The 25,250-nt window shown below is 40.1% G+C and overlaps 1 protein-coding gene across 7 annotated transcripts; it reads left to right on the top strand.

Moving 5' to 3' along the window:
- Positions 1 to 864: 864 nt before the first annotated feature.
- LOC110540026 (OX-2 membrane glycoprotein) lies at positions 865 to 25,250 on the top strand. Of its 7 annotated transcripts, none has more exons than XR_009586985.1 (6): positions 865 to 1,020; positions 6,390 to 6,471; positions 8,479 to 8,805; positions 11,371 to 11,643; positions 12,741 to 12,992; positions 13,128 to 13,263. XR_009586985.1 is itself a non-coding variant. In XM_021626847.2 (6 exons), the coding sequence occupies exons 1-6, from the start codon at positions 1,009 to 1,011 to the stop codon at positions 23,946 to 23,948; spliced, it is 831 nt and encodes a 276-aa protein (XP_021482522.1). In that variant the 5' UTR covers positions 866 to 1,008; the 3' UTR covers positions 23,949 to 25,250. The 7 variants fall into 7 exon arrangements, 6 of the variants coding, with proteins under 6 accessions (XP_021482522.1, XP_021482521.1, XP_060226464.1 ...); XM_021626847.2 differs by lacking the exon at positions 12,741 to 12,992 and adding an exon at positions 23,920 to 25,250 and having other exon boundaries at positions 866 to 1,020; positions 13,128 to 13,235; XM_021626846.2 differs by lacking the exon at positions 12,741 to 12,992 and adding an exon at positions 23,920 to 25,250 and having other exon boundaries at positions 866 to 1,020; positions 13,128 to 13,271.

Raw genomic sequence — 25,250 nt, 5'->3', positions numbered from 1 at the left:
GACTTTCCATTCCTAGACAGCCACTGTTGGATGAGCTGGACCACAGCCTGTAAGCCTTACTTTCTGATCTCCATCTTTTTCCATGTGGGTTTTTGAATTGTTTGTTATTTGATATATGCAAATTTTACACAGTAATACACTAGGCACTATGGAGCTTTCCATACATCTTATAGCCTACACATGGGTTCATTTTTCCATTTATTAGAATATTTCTTTTGGAAATGTTTTCAGTTAGTTTTGACATCATATATATGGTTTCTTGTAGCCCAGGATGTCCCCAAACCTTCTACCTATCCAGCCCACAGGTCAGCAACTCACAGTGAGATTGACAGGGCTACTGTATAGTCTCTATTATAAAAGCACTTTTGTGTTTTATTCTGTAGAGAGCCATAGTACACAATACTAATGGTTGGTTTGTTCCGAGTTAACCTGTAATCTAGGAAGACTGAGAAGAATGCATGGCCAGCCCTGGTGCTTGTTACCTTCTGCCGCACAGACATGGTGAAGATGGACAGCAGAACTGATTATTACAAAGAGAAGATGGTAAAGTAAAAAGTACCATGACCTAAACTCCTATGACAAGACTGAGCAGAGGGGAAAAACTTAAATGATCGACTGTCCAGTTTCCCTTCTGCTCACCATCTGGCTAAAGATGAGCTGGAAGACAGATCTTTAGGGAGGAAATCCATTGCCTTCTCTAATCGCTGGTTCTCATGGATTAAGTGTTCAACTTCTGGATTTTGTCTATGTGCCAGAAAGCACAGATAGCACAACTGAAGATCTTTTTTAAAAAAAATTAGCTATGCCTCTCTGATAAGAATCGGTTTCCACACTGGGTCACTCTGCCCGCCTCAATAGCGCCCTCTATGAAAAAAGACTGGGAGGTGGGAGGTGGCTTGAGAGGCGTTTCACAGCGACTGAGCCTGACGGGCTTTCTGCGATAAACCCTCCACAGTGGAGGAGCTCAGACTCCAAGAAGCTAGTGTCTAGCTGCGGCCCGGAGCAACGATGGACAGTCTGGTGAGTGGAGTCGGAGAGGCAAAGGAGGGCAGGGCGGGCGATCGGTAGCCCGTGGCTCTTGAGAGCTCGCGGAGCCAGCGAGGGGAGCGCAAGAAGCTTTTCCTTGGAGGAAGAGTGACCAGGGCTTGGGACTGCCTAGGACGGCCGGGCCGGGAGAAAGCCCAGCAGCGGCTCCCATGGCGGCTCCCACGGACAGCTTGGGCTCCCGGCTGCAGACCCCATTGCGAGGCAAACACGGTTGTGGTCCTTAACCCGCAGCTGGGATGCAGCCTAGTAATCCAGCTCCCTTTTGCTTCTTGCTGCATTCCCGGCCCTAGCCTGGGAAGCTGGGAAGCGTCTATCTATCTACAAGTGCTGCAGCAACCTTCCTAAGAGGATTGCCAGCTCCGTGGTCTCGTTAAAAGCCAGGATATTTAGAGAGACCGACATTTTGAGTCTTCACACGACAGAAAATTTTAAAAAAGGAAGGGTTGTCATACACCCTGTTCTCTATCCACGCACGAAACTGGTAGAATTGGGTGAAAAATCTAAATGCAATTAAAACCGCGAGGTACTGATTTTCATAGGGCTGGCAAGACCACAGGCCACTGCGATTGCTTTACCCTTCTTAACAAAGGGGAGTGGTGGTCTGTGAGCTACATGCTGTTAATCCTCAAACGAGGAATTCCTTTCCTGTTTTACAAATGAACGGGTAGGGTGTGGTGGGGGTGTCATTTTTTTCCAAGTTTTTGCGGCTGCAACGAAGATGCTTCTTCAGACCTAGAAAGAACAGGGAAATAAGATCTAAAAACCTAGCAGGTGTGTGTAGCTGTCGGGTAAGGCGCAGGCTGTAATGAACCTTCTTGGTGGGAATTACAGGAGGATTTCTTTGTCTTCATATTTGGACACTGTAGTTCATTCTTCATTAGTTAATCTTTTAGCATCGGTTACATTCTGCGCACTGGAATTTTTTTTTTTTTTTACCTTGGAATTTTCACTTGTGATACCCCGCAGCATCGATTTGCTGTTTTCGCAGTAGACCAGCCCCTAAGATTTTTTTGCTATTTTAAAATTTCGAATATTTACATATGCACAATGAGATCTCTTGGGAGCACGACCCAAGACTAAGCAGGAATCTCATTCATATTTAATGTACATCTTATATACAGAGCCTCGGGTAATGTCGCGATTGCACAGTTCCTCTTGGTGACCATCGCATGGGGCCAGGTGTGGCATTTTCCATGGTAACATCGTGTCAGTACTCAGAAGTTTCAGATATTGAAGAATTACCATTTTTAAATTTCCCACCTATGATTCATTTAACCCTGAGAGAGGTTAAATAATGTGTCTTACCTGATATATTTAGGATTCACTTTAGACTGGGGTCTGCCCTGGTTATCACACAGTAATTCCCATTCCCACGTCATCTCTCTGAGAAACAGAAAGCCTGGCACTGTTCTGCATGGACCAGATGAAAATGTAAATACCTTTTTATGTGAATTTGTAACAGTTAAGTTTCTCTCTTGACTCCCTGCTCCCCAGTCTCTGCTTTGTTTTTCACCCTCCTCCCCAGGACACACTCCTCAGTCTTATGCTGTTTTTTCCTCTGGCCCTTAGACACAGTTATTTTTCACTACAGACGCCACATAGTCCCGCATTTTCTTATTACAGCCTTTGCTAGGGCCTGGGCTTCATTCTGAAAGAAAGGCATAATGGTCAAAATTAATGGTGTGAAATTAGCATGCCACAACCTGTACTGAGTCATAGCTGCAGAGCCAGAGAATGCATTTGGCCTGATTTGTCCAGCTTTTCTATATGCTAAGAAGTGATGGAGAATAGTCTCAACAATATGGAGAAAATTTTTCCGGAAGTCCAGGGCACTTCAGAGCTAAAACCTTTTAGAAGGTGGTGCCTGTATGCATGAAAGGGGGGGGAGGGGAAGCAGAGGTTGCATTGTGGAGGTTGCAGGCTTTTAGGGAGCTCATCCCTTTTAACTTTCTAATGGGTAGTGACTTTGTTGTGAACCTTAGACCAATTGAAGTCAAGAGAAGTCACAAGGTAGGCGTGGCATACTCATGGTACACTTCAGTATCCCCAACTTGTCGCTGCAAACAATAATTTATACTAAGGATCACTCAGATGATGGAAATTTTAATTTCCTGTAGCTGTAAGGTTGTAAGGAAAATCCTACTATGCTATGCAGATGGGTATCAGAGCCTACACTTTTATGATTCTCCGTGGGGTCCAGGCAGAAAGTGTAAAATGCTGGGGCTCCCTAGGTGGAAGCAGTAAAGCACTCAAGGTATGGGGTTGCATAGAGATGGCCACAGGGACAAGACACTGTCTCTTCCAGGGTGTATATTCTGAAGATCACAAGGAATACCAGGGCAAGGACTATGATGGAAAGTGCCAGCTCATGCAAAGATGAATTTAAGGAAGGTTCCTTTACTAACATATAAATATGTGCAAATATGTAAAACGAATTCATAGACTAGGGGTCTCTATCAGTCTCCAAAGCACCTGTCACAGCACCTCACATAGATCAAATGCAAAAGGTAATGGAGGAAGTATTGCCAAAGGCCCAGTTAGATTATGCATGAAGGTGTTAACAATGAAACCTATTCTTCTGTACAAGCAATTATGCTAATAAAAAGAATTAAAGATACATTGAATTAGTAAGAGGACAAAATGCCCAGTGACATGAACTGAGACTACTGGTACTAGAGGAAGGACCAAGGGTTCCACGTGAGAGAAGTTAGCATTTGAAATGACTAATTAAATATTTGGAAAGGGCAAGAGAGCCAGTGAGACGCTCTTGTCTGAGAAAGAAAAGTCCCAGACGAAATGGCTCACGATGAAATGATGATGACTTTCCTGTCATTCATAAAGTTATTCATAAAGTTATTAACCCATGCTATGCCATTTATTCTGTCAGTTGGGAAGGATTTAGGCAGAAGGAAGATACAAATGAGCTAGAGTACAAGAGAGCTTGGCCATTTGAAGGTCAGCAAGGAGGACCTTGATTTGCAAGGAGGAGACATAACAACGTAAGGTCTGACAGAACCTCGGAGGTGCTGGGCTCCAGGTAGTAGGAAACACAAAGCTAGGAATTCATGGAACACCAGGCGGTAACTTCTAGCCAACTTCATAATGGCTGTCAGATTGCTTTCCTCGGGAAACCACTAAATGTGGTCACCTTATCCTGATCAATCAGCAAGAGTTTGATAGTCCCACAATCATGGTTTTGAGATAGGAAATATGAAATACTTTTACATTAGTGCCCAATTTTTAAAACCAACAGGCCAGGCAATGCGGTAGCATGGTTATGTCTGTGAACTGTGGAGCCAGTGCTCCGGTGTGAGTCTTGCCTCTACTACTTCCTAGTCACGTTACCGAGGAAAGCTACTTAGCATCTCTCCTCCACATTCTTCATTGCACAAGTGTTGATATCAGCAGTGCCTTCCTCATAGGTTCCTGAAAGTTGGGTGAAGTAGCTGATCTCAAGTGCTAAGAACGGTGCCAGGTACATAATGTGTTCAATAAATGTTAGTTTTGTGATCATTAGCATCTGATTCACCAAGAGCAAAGTAAAAATTAAAATAAATATTTATATATTTGTCTTGTATGTGTTTATTCCAGTCATTTATTCTTGTCTCCTGGTCTTTCAAACCAGATGGTCATGTACCTACTACATCAGAAGGCTGGTATCTCTGAAAGGCAGAGGAATTTCAGAAAATTTCCCATAACAATGGCCTAGACATTCGTGCTTTAAAAACCCCACATGCTGAAAAAGGAGGGAAAAGTTCATTCCAGTAAGAATTGGTGAGGAGCTCCAGGGTAGTGGAAAAACCAGCTTTTCTGGCCCAAGAGAGATAAGTGGTTTCCGGCCCAAGAGGACTGACTAGTGTCTACAGCTATAGCCAGACACCAGCTTGCACAAGAGGAAGGAGCATTGCACCCTACACCCAGCAGCAGGGAATCAGAAATAGAACCTGTGCATGGGCCTTGAGCTCCAAAAGAAGACAGGGTGCAGTGTAACAGAGTGTCACAGGCATTTAGAGAGAGCATTAATGAATTTCCTTGGCCCAGGCCAAGAAGAACCTAGGGTAGTTTACAAGAGCAAGAGAGAACTGCAGTTTGCCTTTGACTCTGTAATTGTACAAAGGGTGGCCTTAGTGACTAAGGGAAACACAGCTATCTTAGTGAACACAGGGAGAAACATTTTTCTGTCTTGTAATGAAAGTAGCTGTGGTTTGGTGTGCTGTAAGCCTTCGGAAGTTCCAGGAGTTCAGGTGCAATGCCGGAGATGGTGACCTTTATAGAGTGTTGGCGTGCTTGGAGGCGTGAATGGGCCCTGAAGGTAGAGCATTGACCGAAATGTTGTACCTCCAGTTGGAATGGCAACAAGAATTAAAAATGAAATTCAACAAGAACTAAAAATGAAGTTAATTAAAATTATAGAGAAAATCGACATGTCTTACACTCCTTTAGCACAAAAAGTATAGAACTATGGCCACTGAGATAGTTTATGAAGGTGAAAGGAGAGAACCAAACCCACCGACTTGTTCCTGACCTCTCCTGACCTCCACACATACAGTGCAGCATGTGAATTCCCCATCTACATCACACGCACGCACATACACACACAGAGATAATAAATTAGTTACAAACATAAAAATATAGGAAAGCATCCCATCTCCTACTTGTGTCCCTTAGAATGATACTTTAGGTCCAGTGAAACAATTCTGAGGCAACCATGAAGAACAGCTGATCTGAACACTCTGTCTCCTCATTTTACAGCAAGGAAATGCCCAGAATAACATTTTTTAAATAGTGCCAGGGCTTGTCTTGAGGCAGAGATTCCCTAGCCGAGAACAAAAAATAAAGCAATGAAGGAATAAACAAAGTTAATATTAGCACTGGCCTCTAAATATTGAAAAATAAAAGGTTGCGTTTTCAGGAGCATCTGCCTCAGCAAAGCCCAAGGCTGCAATGTTTCTGAAAAGTGTTTTCCTTTTGAGTTTTGTCCTTCTTATTAACAGCACTTGATTATTTGGGAAGGGTATGCTGTCTGACATTTGTATTTTCTGTGTTTTTCTCTATTAATTTAAGGCAGTTTGGCCCAGGGAGCTGATGTGTGCAAGACTTTGCTCTCGACAGCTGTAGCTTTAAGAGCAAGACTCACATTGCCAGAGCCATGGCAGAACCGCACTGTAGCTTTTCCCTCCCCACATCCTGAGTACTCTGTTTTTTCTTCCATTTGTAGCCTTGGGTTCTGTTTCCACAAAACTCTGGCGGGTAAACACTTGACTCCAGCCTTTCCTGGAAAAGGTAATAGAAGCTCCATCCAAATGCAACCCCCATCTCTGTCCTTTGCTTTCTGTCTTCAGGTATTCAGGAGACCTTTCTGCCATCTCTCCACCTACAGCCTGATTTGGGGCATGGCAGCAGTAGCGCTGGGCACAGCTCAAGGTAAAGATGCTCAGTTCTTCACCCAGAGAGCCTCTAGGGTGAAGGCTGGCCACTCCTATGTGTGTTAGCCTAGCCCACTCTTCTGCATGAATTACTAGAGCATGCCATCAGCCTTAGGACCGTGGGAGTGGTTCTTCCCGCTTTCCATATTTTTGTTTTTCAATGCAGCAGAACAATTTGGCATTCAGAGGCTATTCCAGTAGATAAACTAGATTTAAGAAAAACATCTCCTCCCTCGTGAAATATGATGTCAGTTTTTTCCCCCACAGAAATGAGGGAAAATACTTGAAAAAAATAATTTCCTGAACTTAATTTTAAGGACCTGGGAAGATCTAGTTTACAGTATTGTAGATAAGAAACTGATATATTCTTCCTGGAAGACCTTCCTTAAAATTGAATAGTAAAAGGTAGAAAAAATACTGTCACTCAGAGATTGTATTATCCCCTGTACAAAAACATGCTTGTTCCACTTTCTCTGAATTTTCTAATTTTTCTTGTCATTTCAAGAGAGGTCAGTGCTCACTTTTTGCTGGTTTGTTTGTCTATCATTTTATTACTTCGTTCCCTGCTGTTGTTTGGTTTGTGAAGGGGGAGCTTTGGAAACTGTCATCTATTCATTTTCAGTCTCTTTGCTTCCTAGTGAATAAAGTTGGTATTAAATCTGTCCATCAAAGAAATGCTTTATTGAGTTTTATAGACGCTGAGTGCATCATGCTCTGGTTAGGATCTGTTAATTTATGAATCTTGCCATGAGTTCAGCTGTAATTAAAGTTAAAAAGGGATTGGGGGAAGTCCTGATTTTATAGTGTTGTAGATAATGTTGAGAAAGAGTAAATTTTTAAGGCCAATCTCAAGTTCAGTTTGGGAATATATTTTATGTGTGTTTTGAAAATATACATTCTCTCACTTAGCAATGTATATATCTGAGTAATATATATTCATACGTATAAAACATGATATACATGTAAATCTAGTATATTCTAATCAAATATAAAAATAACTATAAGCATGTTTTAATTTTTTCTATGCTATAATGCTTGAATTTTTGCCTTAATGATTTAAAATTATGGAACTGGAGATTTTAGGAGACATAGAAAACTCTATTAGGACTGTAGATTTATAAATTTCTATTGAGATCTCAGCAATGTTTACTTCATCCGTCTCAGGGTTAAGTTGTCAGGTGCATGAGGCTTCATAGGTTGTCTCAAGTTGGATTGCTCCCCTTACCATTTTATAGATCTCCAGTTTTTTTCCATGTGAAAAGCACTAATGTCAGAATGCTTAAGTATATTCATTGAGCTTTTTTCTTAATCCTTTGTGTAGATATACTGCTCTGTGTTACATTCTGGGAGGATGCCATGGCCTGGCCTTCTGGTCTACCAATTCCTCATTCAGTGGCAGCCATTCTGCTAAACAGAACAGTTTGTTGAGATTTTGTGTTTCCAGTTTTCAGATCTCTAATTTATACTGTTTACAATGTTGTTTTTTTTCGCTCACCCATATTCATGACAACATGCTTATTGACTTGTGATGCCTGGATTCATTTGTTCTGAGTTCTTGAGTGTGGCATTTATTACTCCTCTTTCACTGAGTCCCTTTTCTCAAAGGTTCGGTCATTTGCTATTGTTTATTTATTATTACATGGATGCTAGTACATTAAGTCACCTGTCATAGTATCAGGGGCCAGCATTGCAGAGAACTTATTGCCATAACATATAATGAAAACAGAGAGTATGTGGATTACCAGTTGAGTGCCAAAATCTTTTGATGAGTATATCAAGCCTCCTAAAGCATCATCCTATTTATCACTCCCCTTGTGTGGCTGTCCTCAGTCTCCTTTCCAGAGCCTGATCCTTCAATGATGCTGTGTGTATGTATGTATGTGTGCATATGTGTATGCATGTGTGTGTGCATGTATGTTTGTGTGTGTGCATGCGTGTATGCATGTGTATGTATGTATGTATATAATAAGATTCTAAAATGGAAACGTTGTTTTTTATTCCATAGTGGAAGTGGTAACCCAGGACGAAAGAAAGCCGCTCCACACATCTGCATCCTTACGATGTTCTCTGAAAACATCTCAGGAACCCTTGATTGTGACATGGCAGAAGAAGAAAGCCGTGAGCCCAGAGAACATGATCACTTACAGCAAAACCCATGGGGTTGTGGTCCAGCCTGCCTATAGAGACAGAGTAAACATTACTGAGCTGGGACTCTGGAACACGAGCATCACCTTCTGGAACACCACAGTGGATGATGAGGGCTGCTACATGTGTCTCTTCAATACCTTTGGTTCTGGGAAGGTCTCGGGAACAGCTTGCCTCACCCTCTATGGTGAGAATCTCTGAGAATACATTTTCTTCTTTTTAGAAATACGATTTCTAAGAGCACTAGGAATGTGGTTATAGCGCCTGGATTTTCTGTTTCGTAAGCATAGGCAGGTTCACCGGAAGGCACTTAGCCTCTCGTGCCTGCTGTAGCTGTTAGTGCAGGATTTAGAGAACTCAAGGCACTGCACTAAATTGTTTGGCTGGAACTGTGTTCTGTCTAGGGTCTTGCCATCAACAAAATTGAAGACAATGATGAGGGTGACAAGTTCACGGCAGTGATTTGATTTCTGACTCTGCCTTTGGACAGCAAATGTGCAATTTGTTATCTCTAGAGCCCTTTACAATTTCTGGACCTAAAGGAAGAGGCAGATTAGTCTAACCTGGAGCTAATATGATGTCTTTTTTATTTTAGTTCAAGGAAGCTGTTTCAGGATTGCTAAAGGTAAAGCCAGAAAAGGCTTTTCATAAAGAACCGATGCCGCTGGGAATATAATAGGATTCAAAGCATTCTTTAAACATCCCACAGGTTTACTGGTGTGATGAGATTATTTTCTCTTTATTGATGCACAGCTATAATGATGAATTAGGAGATCAGACAAAAGATGGGACTAAGGTAGTGGCTTTAGGAGGGAGAGGACAGAGGTAGGGAAGAGACGTTACAAATATTGACACTTTTTTTTTTTCAATGCAGTTTATTCAGGAACATTGAACAATCCTCGGACCCCGGGGAAAGCCAGCCCACAGCTTAAATAGCCTCTGGGTAACCAACCCAGGCGTGCCACGGGGGCAATGTAGATAGGTCCACATACATGGAAGCAAGCCAGATCCTCGGCCTTAGCCAAATGTGGAGTTGTTCGTGACAGAGAGCACTCACCATCGGGAAGGTGGAAGGCGGAAACCAGCTCCATCTTTAAGGCATAGCATTCCGCAGCTCTCTACAGTTCCCCCTTTTTGTTTTAGACGCATCAGGCAAGAGTAGAGGTCTGATCTCTGATATTAGAAATAAATTGGGACTTTGTACAGATGTTCATTTAGGTGTCATAGGACATTCTCCCCAAGCATGGTTGGATACCATAAAAAGCTAAAATGATATGCTCAGGATGCGAGGCTAAGCACTGCACTCAGGGTCAGCCGCTTTGGACCCAGAGAAGAGCATGTCTGATTGCATGCGGGTTGATGCCCCAGGTCCCGCCTCTGAGAAAAAGGTATCGGACGGGTCTGATGCTCTTTGGGTGGATGACACCTAAATATTGACACTTTTAAGCGTGCTAACAGCATTGTCCACGGGAAAGGAAGGGATCCACTACTTAAGTGGGAAATGCGATGGATTCAGAGATCTTCTACTCACACTATAATGGACCCTCTCAATATTATGTCAGGATTTCTTCTTGATTTCCACTCCTGTGTCTGTTTCCCTTACTCACTTTCTTCCTTTTATCCGTTATCCCTTCCTCTTCTTTTTCCCTCTTTTTGCTTCTTGTCTCATATTTTCTCACTTCTGCACATTTTTTTTCTCTAGTTTTCTTCTCCTCCTCATTCTCCCGCCACACCCAAACTGGAAATCCTGTTCCCACCAACAGTGAATGGCCCTTTCCATCAAACCTTACAACTTGCATTTAAGCCATTCTTTTATACCCCCATAGACTATGATACGTAATCAAAACTCATAAATCATACTCATTTTTCTTACTTTTATCTCTCCTAGCACTTACTGGTGCTTGGAATTTGGGCACCCATCTACAGGTCCACTCCCCCAGCTAACGAAGTCTATCTGTCTCTTGAACCTCCAAGCACAAAGAAGCTTTCACTCCCTACTGGCTTCTAATTAACTCACGGGCTTCAAAGCCAGCCTCAGAAGGATTAGTTTATACAGGTTGGCAGAACTAAGGTCTACATTCCAACAGAAATGAAATCATTAGCTGGGGAGGCCTGTGCAAAGAGAACAGGCTGCAACTGGTGGGAAAATTATATCTTTTTATTCTGAACATTTTTTTTAACTTTGCCAGGTGATCCCTGAGTCACTTCCAATGGTCACTCTCTGATGTTCCTAGTTATAAACTCTGAGTTTCTAGCTGTCATTTTGAGTATGTCTCCTAACTAAGCACTTTGGTGGAGGAAGTCCCCTACCTGCCTCATTCAGCTTTTTGCAGAAAATGGCCTTTTCTCTAAACAGCAGGCAGTGGGAGCCTTGCCCTCTCTGGTGCTTCTCATAGGTACAGAGTATCCATACAGAGGTGCTGATTAGGGGCTACTGTCAGATGATTTCTGAGAAACATAACAGAAAAGATTGTTCGCAGAAAAGACACAGAATAATCAGGCTTACACTGTATGGAGGAGAAAAATATAATTTCGTGTCTTCTTGTATCTTCATCTAACCAGCTAGAGACAAATGACAGACATGGCATCTCTCATTCGAGGTTTGAGTTCACTGGAAGAGCTGGGAGTGGGGGAGGTTTGTCATTTCATCTGTCTAGCTCCCATTGTCTTTGCCTCATCCCTGTGAGGAAATGCAGAACCCAGGCGAGGTGCCTAACTGATGGCAGGCCATGTGCTTTTTCTTTTGTCGCAGTACAGCCCATAGTATCCCTTCACTACAACTATTTTGAAGACCACCTAAACATCACTTGCTCTGCGACTGCCCGTCCAGCCCCTGCCATCTCCTGGAAGGGCACTGGGTCAGGAATTGAGAATAGTACTGAGAGTCACTACCATTCAAACGGGACTACATCTGTCACCAGCATCCTCCGGGTTAAAGACCCCAAGAATCAGGTTGGGAAGGAAGTGATCTGCCAGGTTTTGTACCTGGGAACTGTGACTGACTACAAGCAGACTCTGGACAAAGGTAAGAGAGACAAGGGAGACTGTGGTGCATCTATGTTTGTGCACCCGGAAGATGATAATGTTCTTCAGAGGCTCTCAACTGCTCAGCAAAGGCTATGATTAGAGAGAGTGTGGAGTAAGTGTAGAAAAAGCTTGAGGGAGCAAATACAGCAAGTTTTACTGTAGTCTCCCCACCAACAGAAGATGCATAAAGCTGCAGAAAGTATAAACGCTATATTTTACACATACACACATGCACATGTTCCTATAATTAAGTTGGCTTTCTAATGAGGCATGGTATGAGATCAAATAACAAATACCAATTAAGAAAACACAACCACAGAAAGCTGCTTAAATGAACATTTGTATTTGGAATTCCTTTATGCAAAAAAAAAAAAATCGAATATAAACATGAGATACAAAAACCAATCGATCTGAAAATTAAGGCAGCTCCTTCATGGCTAACCAGAGGCCTCCAGGAAGTAGTTCCTACAGACATGTCCAGCTGGGCTCCCCAAAGCCTCAAGGCCAGATAGAAACTGGGTATTTAGATAAATTTTGGTTGAAAGCATTGAGTGCTACATTGGGACCTTCGTGAAGTAAGCCCCAGGGTCAGCCAAGGACAAGAGTAAATGTCGCTGTAAAGCAAGAACCTGAAAAGAAAAATGAGTACCTTTCCAGGAATTCTGAGCTCGACTTACACAACATAAAATGTTTTTTATTGTTTGTATAGCATTTGTTTATTCTCTGATTATTTACAAGCCAAAAGTCCCATACACAGAAATTAGAAGAGGCTGAAGACTCAGCTCAGTTGTAACAGTTTGCAATAGATTGCTTAGGAATGAAACCATCGATTGGAAGGAATGCTTCCAGTGGTTGATATCACAGGAATTATGATTTTATTTTTCTTTCTAATTCCCAGCATATTTAATTTTTTTAAACAAACACGTTACCTTGGTGTAACCTAAGAATATGAGTTTTGGCGGTAAAAAGATTTGACTAATCCTTGGCCAGTATATTTTTCACCCTGGCATTGAGCTCAGTTAGTCTCCTCAGTTAGGAGTGGTTTCATTTTTAAGTCTGTTAGCTATTAATAACTTTTTCTTTTTGTTTTTTGAGACGGAGTTTCTCTGTGTAGCCGTGGCTATCCTGGACTCACTTTATTAGACCAGGCTGGCCTCAAACTCACAGAGATCCTGGGATTAAATGGACTGCACCACCAAGCCTGGCTGATATTAATAACATTTAACTGCTGGAATTCATGAAGCTCTTACTATATGTAACTGCAAAAAAAAAAAAAAATATGCTGGCTGTTACTTATACCTAAATGTCCTACAAGTCCTATGAGGTCATGAGTATAGAAGTAACTAGGTATGTACTTAGGGATAATTTTAGATGAGAGCTCAGTTGTCATAAAAACTCATCACAATTGTTGCTTTATCACTTTTTGCCTTAGCAGCCTCCTCTTCTGACTCCCCTTTCCCTCTCTCCCATCGACACCCACAGGATTTTGGTTTTCAGTTCCATTGTTGCTAAGCATTGTTTCTCTGGTAATTCTTCTGGTCTTGATCTCAATCTTATTATACTGGAAACGCCACCGAAGTCAGGAGCGAGGTGAGTCATCACAGGGGATGCAAAGAATGAAATAAGGTAAATATCCCATTCTTTATAATAATTTGTGGTTTGTTTGCATATGTAAATAAGGGAGGCCACCACTGTTATTTTTATTGTTTATACAGTACATAAGGGCTGATTCTGTTTAAAAAAGCTACAAAGCTTCCTTTCTTGCAAGTGGACATTTCTACTTTTCATTTTATAGGGTATTTTAAAGGTGATTTCAGAAGTTAAGAGTAAGAGCTCTTAGAAAGAAAATAGGAAAATATTGATTGGATCACAGTGGGATTTTGGGGAAATCAAATAAAGAAATCTGGCACCTACACAGGGACCTCTCCATCTGTTAATAAGGCCAATCTTGTCTCTACAGCAACCGACAAGCCGTCTGACCAATTAAAAGACTGTGAAATTGCCCAATGCCGTCTCATTAGATAGCACTTTCTATGCTCCACTTTCATGAAGCCTCAAACACTATCAACACACAAGTGATTCACATTTGTAGTTGTTATTTGTGTTAGTCTTCATGCTTTTCCAGGCTGGGAATTTCTCTGTAGCCCTCACCTCACCAACATTTGCGGCAGTATCACTCATGCAAATCTTTCTCTCTCTCTCTCTCTCCCTCTCTCTCTCTGTCTCTCTATCTACATATCACATATATGGCTATATATAATAAATATTGCTCAATAAATGTTCATTTATTACTTGAGTGACCAGATGGAGTGAGTATGAATACATTTTAAAGGTAATTTCCAAATTCTCTTCCTCTTATTGTAACTAGGTACCTTATGAATGCAGGGCAAGTCTTAGACAATGTAAGGCATCAGAAAATAAGATTGCTCCTAAAACAAGAGAAGTTAGCTATAGTTCATAAAGGAATTTTATTTGTTCATTTGTTTGTTTTCTGAAGCCTGTGCACAACCTACTGAGCAAAAAGCTGCAATTTTGTTGTTTTAAAATGGGAATTTCCAAGGGTGAAAGGGTAATATGGGAGTTTCTTCCATCTCAGATAACTAAACTTCAGGGTCAGATAAAATAAATGCTGGTGTTAAGTGTTATTTTAGAATTTGATTTAAAATTTCCCTCAAATTCTACCTTATTTTCCTTTCCTTTTTGTTTCATGTGCTAATTTTCATGTCCTCACAACACTTTGACCTAATCTTGCCTAAACCATATAAACAACATATTAATCCACTGAATTTACAAAATAAGCAAGGAGCCTTCAATGTCAGTGACCCTTTTAAGAAAGTAGATGCAAGGTCTTGTTCTGTCAGACTATCTCATGGCATATCAACATAAGACGTAGAACACAAAGCCCTCCCTATGGTGTCAAATGCAGAAATATCTTTAATTTATCTAATCCAAACATTTCAGTTTCTCAGTTAGGTAATGGGAGCCAGAAGGGAAGCCAGCCTCCTTCTCCAAGGTCACAGTCAGTTCTTATAAGCAGGTTAGAACTAGAAGACCACTTTCCCCATCATACTCCTGACTGGAAAGGAGCTACTTCTTATCAGTTGCAATCATTGTAAAGGATTCAGATTCTTACCAAGAGTTATACTTAAGCCCAGGATACATTTCGCTAGACAGGGATATTTGTAAATTAATAGTTGTCTATTCATTAAGAAAGTGTTAGATTTTCTGAGGAATAGATTTGCTAAGTGCCAAAAAGAGGCAGCTTATGGCTATGCTCAACTTTTGCCTCACTTAAAAAAAAAATAAAATCCTAGTCATTTGAACCTGTGAACACTGGGATTACCATTTGTTGGCAAATGTTGACATGACATATGGCCACATCAGTAAATTTCTCTGAATGTTCATATTTTGAGTAAGTTGATTAAAAAAAGATTTCAGAACTTTAACAACCACAGGATTTGATTTTGTGTGTTTAAGGCTATTAAAAACAAGTGTCAATTATGTTGGAAGCTTAATTGCTCAGAGCCAAGAAAATGCTGGTTCATAAAGAGCCAAATTTTATGCAATGTAGAAAATTGTGAGAAAGAGAAAAAAGTAAAATAAATGACATTTCTCTCTTGTAAATTAATGCAGCAGGTACATGGCTCTGCATTTGCCTTTCATCCCTATCACCTTTACTTCAGTCCTCTCTCACTTTTTCTTCCCCTCATTTTTTGAGCTCATAAACCTTTTATGAATTAAAGTTTTCTGAACTCAGTGATCCAAAAAATCCATTCTGTGAACATGCAAGAAGAAATAAGAAAGTGGAAGAGTGTGTGTGTGTATGCGCAGGTGAGTGCGTGCATGCGTGCTTTGCAGGAAGGTAAGAAGAAAGATGAATGGCGCTTGAATCTAAACAGACTCATCTCCATGGAGCACTCAGTTGCCTGTAAAAATGTGTTCAGTGCAGGGATGGCTAAGATCAAAAACTCAAGTGACAACACATGCTGGAGAGGTTGTGGAGAAAGGGGAACCCTCCTCCATTGCTGGTGGGAATGTAAACTTGTACAACCACTTTGGAAATCAATTTGGTACTTTCTCAGACAATTAGGAATAGTGCTTCCTCAAGATCCAGCTATACCACTCCTATGCCTATATCCAAAAGATGCTCAAGTACACAACAAGGACATTTGCTCAACCATGTTTGTAGCAGCTTTATTTGTAATAGCCAGAACCTGAAAATAACCCAGATGTCAGTTCAGGAGTGGATATAGAAATTGTGGTACTTTTACACAATGGAATATTACTCAGCAATTAAAAATTATGAAATTTGCAGGCAAATGGTGGGACCTAGAAATGGTCATCCTGAGTGAGGTATCCCAAAAGCAGAAAGACACACATGGTATGTACTCACTTATATAGACCTGTAAGATAGATAGAATAAACATACTATCTATACACCTAAAGAAGATAAACAAGAAAGAGGACCGGGGTAAGATGATCAATCCTCACTTAGAAAGACAAAGGGGATGGACATTGGATGTAGGAGCAAATAAGTAACAGGACAGGAACCTACCACAGAGGGCCTCTGAAAGACTTTACCTAGCAGTGTATCAAAGCACATATTAAGACTCATAACCAAACTTTAGGCAGAATGCAGGGAATCATAAAAGGGGAGGGGGAGGGAGTTAATATGACTGGGAAAGGACAGGAGCTCCACAAGGACCAAATATATCTGGGTACAGGGGTCTTTCATGAGACTGTTTCTCCAAACAAGGACCATGTGGGGATGTAACCTCGAACCTCTGCTCAGATGTAGCCCTTGGTGGCTCAGGTTCCAAGTGGGTACCCTAGTCAGGGGAACAGGGACTATTTCTGACATGAATTCAATGCGGGCTCTTTGACTTCCTCCCCTCTCCCCTGAAGGAGGAGCAGCCCTGCTAGGCCACAGAGGAGGACTTTGCAGCCAGTCCTGAAGATACCTGATAAAACAGGGTCAGATGAAAGGGGAGGAGGTCCTCCCCAATCAGTGGACTTGGAAAGGGGCAGGGAGGAGATGAGGGAGGTAGGGTGGGATTGGAAAGGAAAGAGGAAGGGTGATACAGCAGGGATACAAAGTTAACAAACTGTAAAAAACAAAACAAAACAAAAAACAATAAGTCATTAAAAAAAAATGTGTTCAGTGCAGTCAATGTTTGTTTCCTAAATTATCAAGACAAAACTCCTTTCAGATCCCAAACGCAATTCATGCCCGCTAAAGTGCAAGCAAAATTTACTTTTGTCCAAGGGGGGGATTCCGTAGTAGCTGCTATTGTCTTTGCATAGAAGTCAGCCTCCCCTAACTCCTCTTGCAGTTCTGTGCAGTTCGGGACAGTGTTCTGTGCTCTCTTTTCTGCTCTGCATGTGCTCAGGAGGAAGAAGGAATAGTAATCAGGCCGTTCTCTACACCACTCCTAACAGGGTCATCGCAGTTATTTCCCTTCCTTCTCCGCTGAGGGGACTGAGAAGCCTTTAAAGACTATACTTGCTTTGTCTTCGTCTCTGTGGAACCAGTATTTTCGAACCAGTATTATTGAAATAGAAAGCAAGAAAGAATCCAAAGTTTCCTAGGGAAATTTTCTACCACCCCATAGTCATTCTTTCTACTAACATCGATAATGTCATAAGTTCACATCTTCTCCACGTAAAACAATGAAAGTAAATTTGAGGCTGAGAATAAGCCAGGCCACAGACGAAGACAATGCAGCCACTCCTGATGAGACCTAACAGACTAGGATCAGAAGGAAGGAAAAGAAGACCTCCCCTACCAGTGAACTTGGGGAGGGGCATGCTTGTAGTAAGAGGAGGAAGGGAGAGAAGGGAGGGAACTACAGGGGAGATACAAAGTAAATAAAGTGTAATCAATAAAAAAATCTTTTTAAAAAGCTTGCATTTCTCAAAAGTCACCTACCAGTTATTATGTGTTTCCCAGAAACAATGAATGAAACTTTGGCTCTCGTTGGGAGCAGATCAATGTAGCTCTTTGTTTTGAGTAGCTAAGCTATTATCTTTGCTTTGGTTTGATTAATTCAAGACAGGGTTAGAAATGAAAGAACACAGAAAATCACATGAGACACATATTCTAGACTTCACTTTTGCTCCAAGTGCTAGCTAATTCATAAAAAAGTATGTTTTTTGGCCACATAATATTTATATTTATCTTGACTTCCCTTACAGCCTAGTAACCTGAGTTGTGGGTGGGCTTTTGTCAATATACAATGATCATATCAATAATTTCTTATTTCCTGGGTAAGAGTATACACCTATTTATTTATTTATTTATTTATTTATTTTTGGTTATTTTATTTTTTCTTTTTTATATTAATTACACTTTATTCACTTTGTATCCCTCCATAAGCCCCTCCCTCCTCCGCTCCCAATCCCACCCTCCCTCCCCCTTCTTCACGAATGCCCTCCCCAAGTCCATCGATAGGGGAGGTCCTCCTCTCCTTCCTTCTGATCTTAGTCTATCAGATCTCATCAGGAGTGGCTGCATTGTCATTTTCTGTGGCCTGGTAAGGCTGCTCCCCACTTAGGGGGAGGTGATCAAAGAGCAGGCCAATCAGTTCATGTCAGAGGCAGTCCCTCTTCCCATTATTATGTAACCCACTTGGACACTAAACTGCCATGGGCTACATCTGTGCAGGGATTCTAAGTTATCTCCATGCATGGTACTTGATTGGAGTACGAGTCTCTGGGAAGACCCCTGTGTTCAATTTCTGGTTCTGTTGCTCTCCTTGTGGAGTTCCTGGCCTCTCCATATCTTACTATTTCCCACTTCTTACGTAAGATTCCATGCACACTGCCCAACAGTTGGCCATAAGTCTCAGCATCTGCTTTGATAGTCTGCAGGGCAGAGCCTTTCAGCGGCCCTCTGTGGTGGGTTTCTAGCTTGTTTCCTGTTTTCTTCTTCTTCTGATGTCCATCCTCTTTGCCTTTCAGGATAGGAATTGAGCATTTTAGTCAGGGTCCTGTCTCTTGATTAGTTTCTTTAGATGTACAGATTTTAGTAGGTTTATCCTATATTGTATGTCTATATGAGTGAGTACATACTGTGTGTGTCTTTCTGCTTCTGGGACAGCTCACTCGGGATGATCCTTTCCAGATCCCAACATTTACCTGGCATACGCCTATTTAAAGCTCACTATTATGTAAAGGAGAAAAGATATTCAGTGAACAATTTGTGGTGATAAAATTCATGCTTGGTTGAGAAGATAATCCAAAGAACATTTATTACTGAAGTGGTTAGAATCTTAGTTGTTAAATAATTACACTAACAACCTCCAGATGAAAGGACTGGGTGAGTGAGAATCCTACCCATCCCAGAATCTTCATAGTCCTAGGAAGGGGTGTGATGCTCTATATGAGTGAAGCAATGGGGAACCTTTAATGAACTATTCAGGTTTGCATTGCTGTGAAAGATGTTGTACTCCAAGCCTTTATGAAAAAATAATGTACATTTTTTTTGTGTGTGTAAAGATGTCACATATTATTATAAGATGACATGACATAATATGATCACCAATTTCCTGGCCACCAGGCTGGGTTTTCTTGCATGGAACTATTCTTTGCTATTTTCCAAAATCTTAACAAACTCTTGGCATAAACGGCCCAAATGTTGAGTTTCACTCTATAGCGAGAACATCTCCAGGAGTGAAAACATTGCACTCCTCTGCATAGCAACTAAATAGCAGCTTAGTTCTCTTAGTTCTTAGAACATCCATCTCCTTAGCTGTTTGGCCATGGTTTTTTTTTTTTTTTGTTTGTTTGTTTGTTTGTTTTGTTTTTAAAGAGATCACCTGTCCACATTAATGTCATTTATTAAGACAAATTAGTGAAATACCACGGATTAGAAAATATTTAAGCTCAGTAATCCTCTAATGTCATTTTCACTTTGAATTTTAGCTTATGTCCTTTCCCTCCTATCTATTGTTAGCTGTGTTCTTTGGAACTTCCATGCCCCTTACCTGTGAAGTCTACACTCCAAAGCCTGGCTGAGCTTAATCCAGTTTCAATCCTTATTATCAGGGAAGCCAAATTTATGTTATCCAAATTGTAAGAGGTTGCGTTACTTTATAAAAGTATATAAATGGTTTAGCCAAGAAAGATAAATACTATGTTTCCTATTATTTCTTTATCAAATTATCACAGACTTAGTAGTTTACACCACAAAAATTCATTTGTCTACAGTTCTTTAGGTATGAAATCCAACGTAGGAATCATTGGGCTAAAATCAAGGGGCCTTCAAGCTATTTTCCTTTCTTCAGGTTCTAGAAGAGAAACCATTTCCTATGTTTATCCAGATGTTTCAGATTAACCTTTTTTTCCCTCTCATTTCTATCTACAGAACTAGTGGTTCTAGTGATGCTAGTGATGGCTACTTATGTCATTCTCAAACTGAGTTTCTCACTATATCTCCTGCCTTCCTCTTACCCTCATAAAGACGTGTGGTTACAGGAGGGTTATCTATATCTCTTAGCCCTTAGCTAAATTGTACAAGACAAACCCACTCTTCTATGTAAGGTATCACCTTCCCACTTTCCTGAAATTAGGATGAGGACAGTATAGGACACCCTTGCTATGCTACCACAAATAGAAAGGCAGGCCTGTGTTAAGTGGAAAGGCAGCCGTTGCCTGGCCTCCACATATAGGCATCCAAGACCTATAATTCTTTGGCCTCATCATTGTTCAAGGCAATGCTGTTAGAAAGAACAACAAAACATTGTCAGACCCTCTGATGACGTCACTGTAGCTTTCTTGTGCAAGCTTCAGCTTCTTCCAACAAAGCAAAACTTTGTTTTCAGTATTTTTCAAAGTTGTATTTTGTGTCTCAAGTCTTTAACAGAAAAATTTGTAACTTCTGCTTTCTATTCTTTATTAATCATAACTAACTGTGACATTGCCAACATTGGTTCTTTTAATTGAAACTTCAGTTCTTGCAAACTTCCTGCTTCTCTCTACTCAGACACCCCTCACAACAGCAAGTATCGCTGACTTTCCCTGATATCTTAGTCCTACGTAAGTCCACTTGGCTTCTCTGTGAGAGCAAGGTGAAATATTACACTTAGCACTGTACATCATGATATCAGGCAGGACAAAACTGGTCTTTTCCATCTATCACAGCTTAATAAGATGGACATTTCTAACTAGGCATGATGGTACTTGCCTATAATATCAACAACTGAGAGGTTGAAACAAAAGAATTTCAAGTTTAAAATTAGTCTGAGCTATGTAGTCACAGACAGTCTAAAGAGGGAAAAAAATGGAGATTTCACATTCTGAAATATTGAAAGAATAATGTTATGAGGCCATTGCAGATTTCGAGTACCTGGTTATTTTCCTCAGCATTCTTTAAAATCCCTACCAGTAAGCCTTAATTGATGTCAACAATAAACAATATAGTTTTTATTTAAACACAAGTACCATACTTGAACATGCATACACACACATACACGCACACACACACGACTCAATTTTAGCAGTAGAAGTAGGTGCTCTTGGTGACTTTTTCTTTCACAACTTCAATACAATCTTCTATTTCACAATAAAATATTATGGAAGCTTCTGTAGGCCAGAGAGCGCCGCAGTACAGCCTATTTCTCTTTTCACTAAATAAGACAGACAAAAATCACTATGACCTATCAAAGCTCCCAGTTCTAAGAGTCTCTGTGGTCAGTGGTTTGTAAAACCTACAACTGTCCTCCATATTTATACAACAAAGAGAAAAGATCAGCCTTGTATTTTGTCCTTTGAAAATTATTTTTACTAAATATCACTGGGGCTTTTCATCTTCAAATAATGTGTGTATCAGTCATTTCAACTTGATTATTTGTATTATTTTTAGACTGACAAAATTGTATCAATAATATATAATACAATGCTTTTATTATGTGTCCAAATTGTGGATATTTTTCAAATAATGAGAACACTTACTGGCTAAGCTTTTAATGATTTTCATGTGACTGATAACCTTGTTACTACAGTCATCACGTGTTACAGTAGGTCTCTGTAACACAGTCTTCCGTCTAACTGAAATTTATTTCATTTTCCCAATGGTGCTTGAGATAATTCTATAATGTATTCCTGTCTTCAGTAAGTCAGTATTTTAACTGTCTATTTTAGCAAAGGAGATTTTGAATGGCATATAGAATTGGCTATTTTCTGATCAATCATTTATTTTATTTGCAACTATAACCACTTATTTAGTGATTCCAATAAAGTCTTGTTTCATTAAAAAAAAAACTGGCTACCATTGGGCAAACCATTATACATCTCTATGTTTGTTTCTCTGCATTAGGAAAATAAGAGTAATTACTGTAATTATAAGAATGCTGTGAAAATTTTAAAGAAATGCACTCAGTTAGAAAAATGTTAAAAAGCCAATACTAACTAGTTTATGGCATAACTGGTAGAATTGATTTTGCCAAATTATTTAGTAGAAATGTTTTCGTCATGGTTAATTTCAAGCTACCAGCAATTTAACCATTGGTCTATGCCATCAAAGCTCCATTCACATCCCTGTGTCATAGTAAGTTTCCCATAAGTGAAGTTTTCTGTTGTTACTAAGTCTATGGTCCCTTTTGGTTTTGTCAATGTGTATTTTCATCATGCACACAAATGATAAAAATGTGGAGAGCTCGAGGAGTTGAATAGAGAAAACAACATGAAGATTACAGCAAGCAGGTTTTGAGGGAGCAGAACTCAGAAACTGATTTGAACACAAGAATGGGATTAATTAGAAGGGAGAACATTATAGTATTCATTTCACAAGAAAAGTATTGAGTCAAGATAAGCTGAGAGGGGAGACAGGATGGAAGTCTATACATACTGAAATAATTTTATGATGCCGAACACTGATTTCTTGATATTGGTAATAAAATTTGTTTTATTCTAAAGATGTGAAGTTATTTTCGTTAAACTGGGCTGTTGTTTTTGAGATAGAATAATGGGAAGCTTGGTTATTTAATGCATACATATGTACATACACACATACACATATATATATATGGATATATTAGACAGATTAAACACCACTGAATTAATAGATAAGGATACTATGAAAAAGTGAATGTGGATTTGTGAGAAAACCATATATAACATATAATGAAAGGGAAGTGAAAGCCACTTATTTAAGATAAATAGTCAGCAGACAGCTTCTCTGAGTTGGTCACACTAAGGACCTGGAAACAGAAAACAAGCTGGCCATGGAGGAGAGCAGAGACTGTTGGCCTCTAGCGAAGGAATTACAAATTTGAAATCTCAAAGAGACAAAAGCCATTAAGATTTTAGAACAATCCCACATGAAGTATGGTCTGAGGAGTGTTGCCCATTCCAAAACTACTTTTTAGTAATCTGCTGTAAAGTAGCTGTTTGTTGAGACCAAATAGATAGCCTGACAACAACTTGACAGGGTAAGTTCATGCCTGTTAAGTACAGTACATAAATAAATTACTGCATATATATCTGTTCTTTTTTCTTTTTATTATAATGACTCACTTTTATTAAAATGTTGCACCATATTAGGTAGTGCTTTCACCGAAAATGTTGGCATCTAAAATATGTAGCACTTTGGAAGCTCCAGTAAAATGACATAAGAGTACACAGAGATGAGGGGGGAGGGTGGTACCGAGGTTAAATTCCAGGTCTATTATCTCACTATCCACATTCCTTGGGAAGAAGCTGACATCCTCTTTTTTTTTTTTTTTTTTTTTTTTTTTTGTGGTAGGAAGTCAGTAACACTTGAAAAAAATGTCTGTCCACTAGATGACTATTCCCAGTCTGAGGTCCAGCAGGTTACAAACCAGAGAAAGCAAAGCTCAGGTGTCTTCTTAGTTGGACACTCTGATCACTTGGCTTTCTCAAGCATGTGCCTCTCTTTGTAGTCTTAGGTCATTCTCTAGTCCATTACTGGGTCAGAAGTGTCTGTTTCCAGCCAGTGTGTGATCCCAGCATGTGAGAGACCAAAGAGGTAGGGTCCTTAAGCTAGATCATTGCTAGTCCAAGGCCATTCTGGACTTCGCAGTGACTCAGTGAGTTCAAGGACAGTCTAGGCTAATTTTAAAACTCTCTCATAAAAAGCTGAAATAAAAGAAAGCGAAAAAGGAAGGAAGGGAGGGAAAAGAAAAACTATATACTCAGAGATTCCCGTGTTTCTTAATCTTTCTGTTGTTAGTTGCTTAAAGTTTGTTGAGAAACTAAAAATGTCCAATGTTGACACACTTCTCTCTCTCTCTCTCTCTCTCTCTTTTTAATACAGAGACCTATAGAAATTATACAGAACCCTGAAAGTTTTTCCCTGGTCTACTTGAATCTGCTATGAAAGGAAAGCAGGAGGGAAAAGGTCATTCTCCATGGGACCTAAAAAGAGCAAATGACATGGAAGCCAGCCTGTGAGGGGTTTGACTTTTTGCTGCCATTCCAGTTCTTCAGCGTTTGTATTCCAAGAGGAAGACATGTGCCTCAGGTCTGTTGTAGGACTTGATTTTGTAGAGCAATGCAGTGCCGTGCTGTTAGAAAGACACCAGACTTAAAAACACCAGTGTGGAGTCGGCTCCCAGGCTGACTTTGGCTCCCGCCAAAGGGGGGAAAAGTCGTCAATTTACCTCACAGAGCTTCCTCATCCTTATACAAAATAGAAAAGAGTGGGACCAGAATATTTGCCATGTCTGAAACCTGATGGAATTCTAGGAAGAAAAGTTAAGAATAAACAAAGAAACAAGTTAAAAGAAAGAGAAGAAAGAACACAGGAGGGTTCAAAGAACTTCTGAGACTACCTTTTGCCTTTCTGTTGGTGTCCCATCTCTGCTTTTGTTCATAGGTCCACGAGTGTGTTTCCACATTGTTTGAATATCTAGTCTACTACCTGCTACTGCTCTGCTAATTGTTGGCCTTGCTAGAATCCTTGATTCCTCTGCTGTTCTCCTTGTGCTTCTGTGAGGGTTACTATGCTGAAAATAGAGAAGAATTTAGTGTGAAGTACCACTGGCAAATGTAACATGTCCATTTAACTTATTTTTTTTTTTTTAGCACTTAGGCAATATTGTTAGTCTTAGACAGTAGTTCACATCTTTACAAAAGCATGCTTTTCCTGTCTGTTTGGCCCACTGTATCACCCTCTTTTAGGCCATTCTGACTCCCATCTAGTGTAATGATAATATATTATGAAAACAGATGCGTAAGAATTTCCTGTACAGTGGTCAGTTGTATGTGATCTCCCTCCCCTTAAGCTTCTTTTTCTGTGATTTAACTTTTTACAAACAGAATACAATACTCTGGAATACAATCCCTTTGTTCTAAAGACATTGTAAGCTATAAATTCTTCACCCTTTGACAAAACTAGTGAAGTTGTTTTCTGTACCTTTTGTCTGTCTCTATACAGGAATGACCTAGGAATTCAAGTGTAACTTGTTTTCATTGTTGAACTGGTTATTTATATGCTCGGTAGGTATGCTTTCCACCTGTTATTTAATTCTGTAAAATTTCTTATATTTGTATTAAAATACTGAGCAATTAAAAGTGTCAACTAAATACTTGATGTGTGGCATTCCCTCGAGAAATAGAGAAATAAAGAAAAACACTTGGATTTTC

Source organism: Meriones unguiculatus, chromosome 17 (assembly GCF_030254825.1).
Source record: "Meriones unguiculatus strain TT.TT164.6M chromosome 17, Bangor_MerUng_6.1, whole genome shotgun sequence".
Lineage (NCBI taxonomy): Eukaryota > Metazoa > Chordata > Mammalia > Rodentia > Muridae > Meriones > Meriones unguiculatus.
The sequence above is the reverse complement of the archived record's forward strand: the minus strand, read 5'-3'. Positions and strand labels throughout refer to the sequence as shown.

Excerpts from the sequence above, each read along its gene's own strand:
- LOC110540026 (XM_060370481.1), top strand. Across the intron at positions 6,472-8,478 it reads AGCGCTGGGCACAGCTCAAG|TGGAAGTGGTAACCCAGGAC; the intron begins GTAAAGATGCTC and ends TTTATTCCATAG. Across the intron at positions 13,236-13,605 it reads CCACCGAAGTCAGGAGCGAG|CAACCGACAAGCCGTCTGAC; the intron begins GTGAGTCATCAC and ends TTGTCTCTACAG.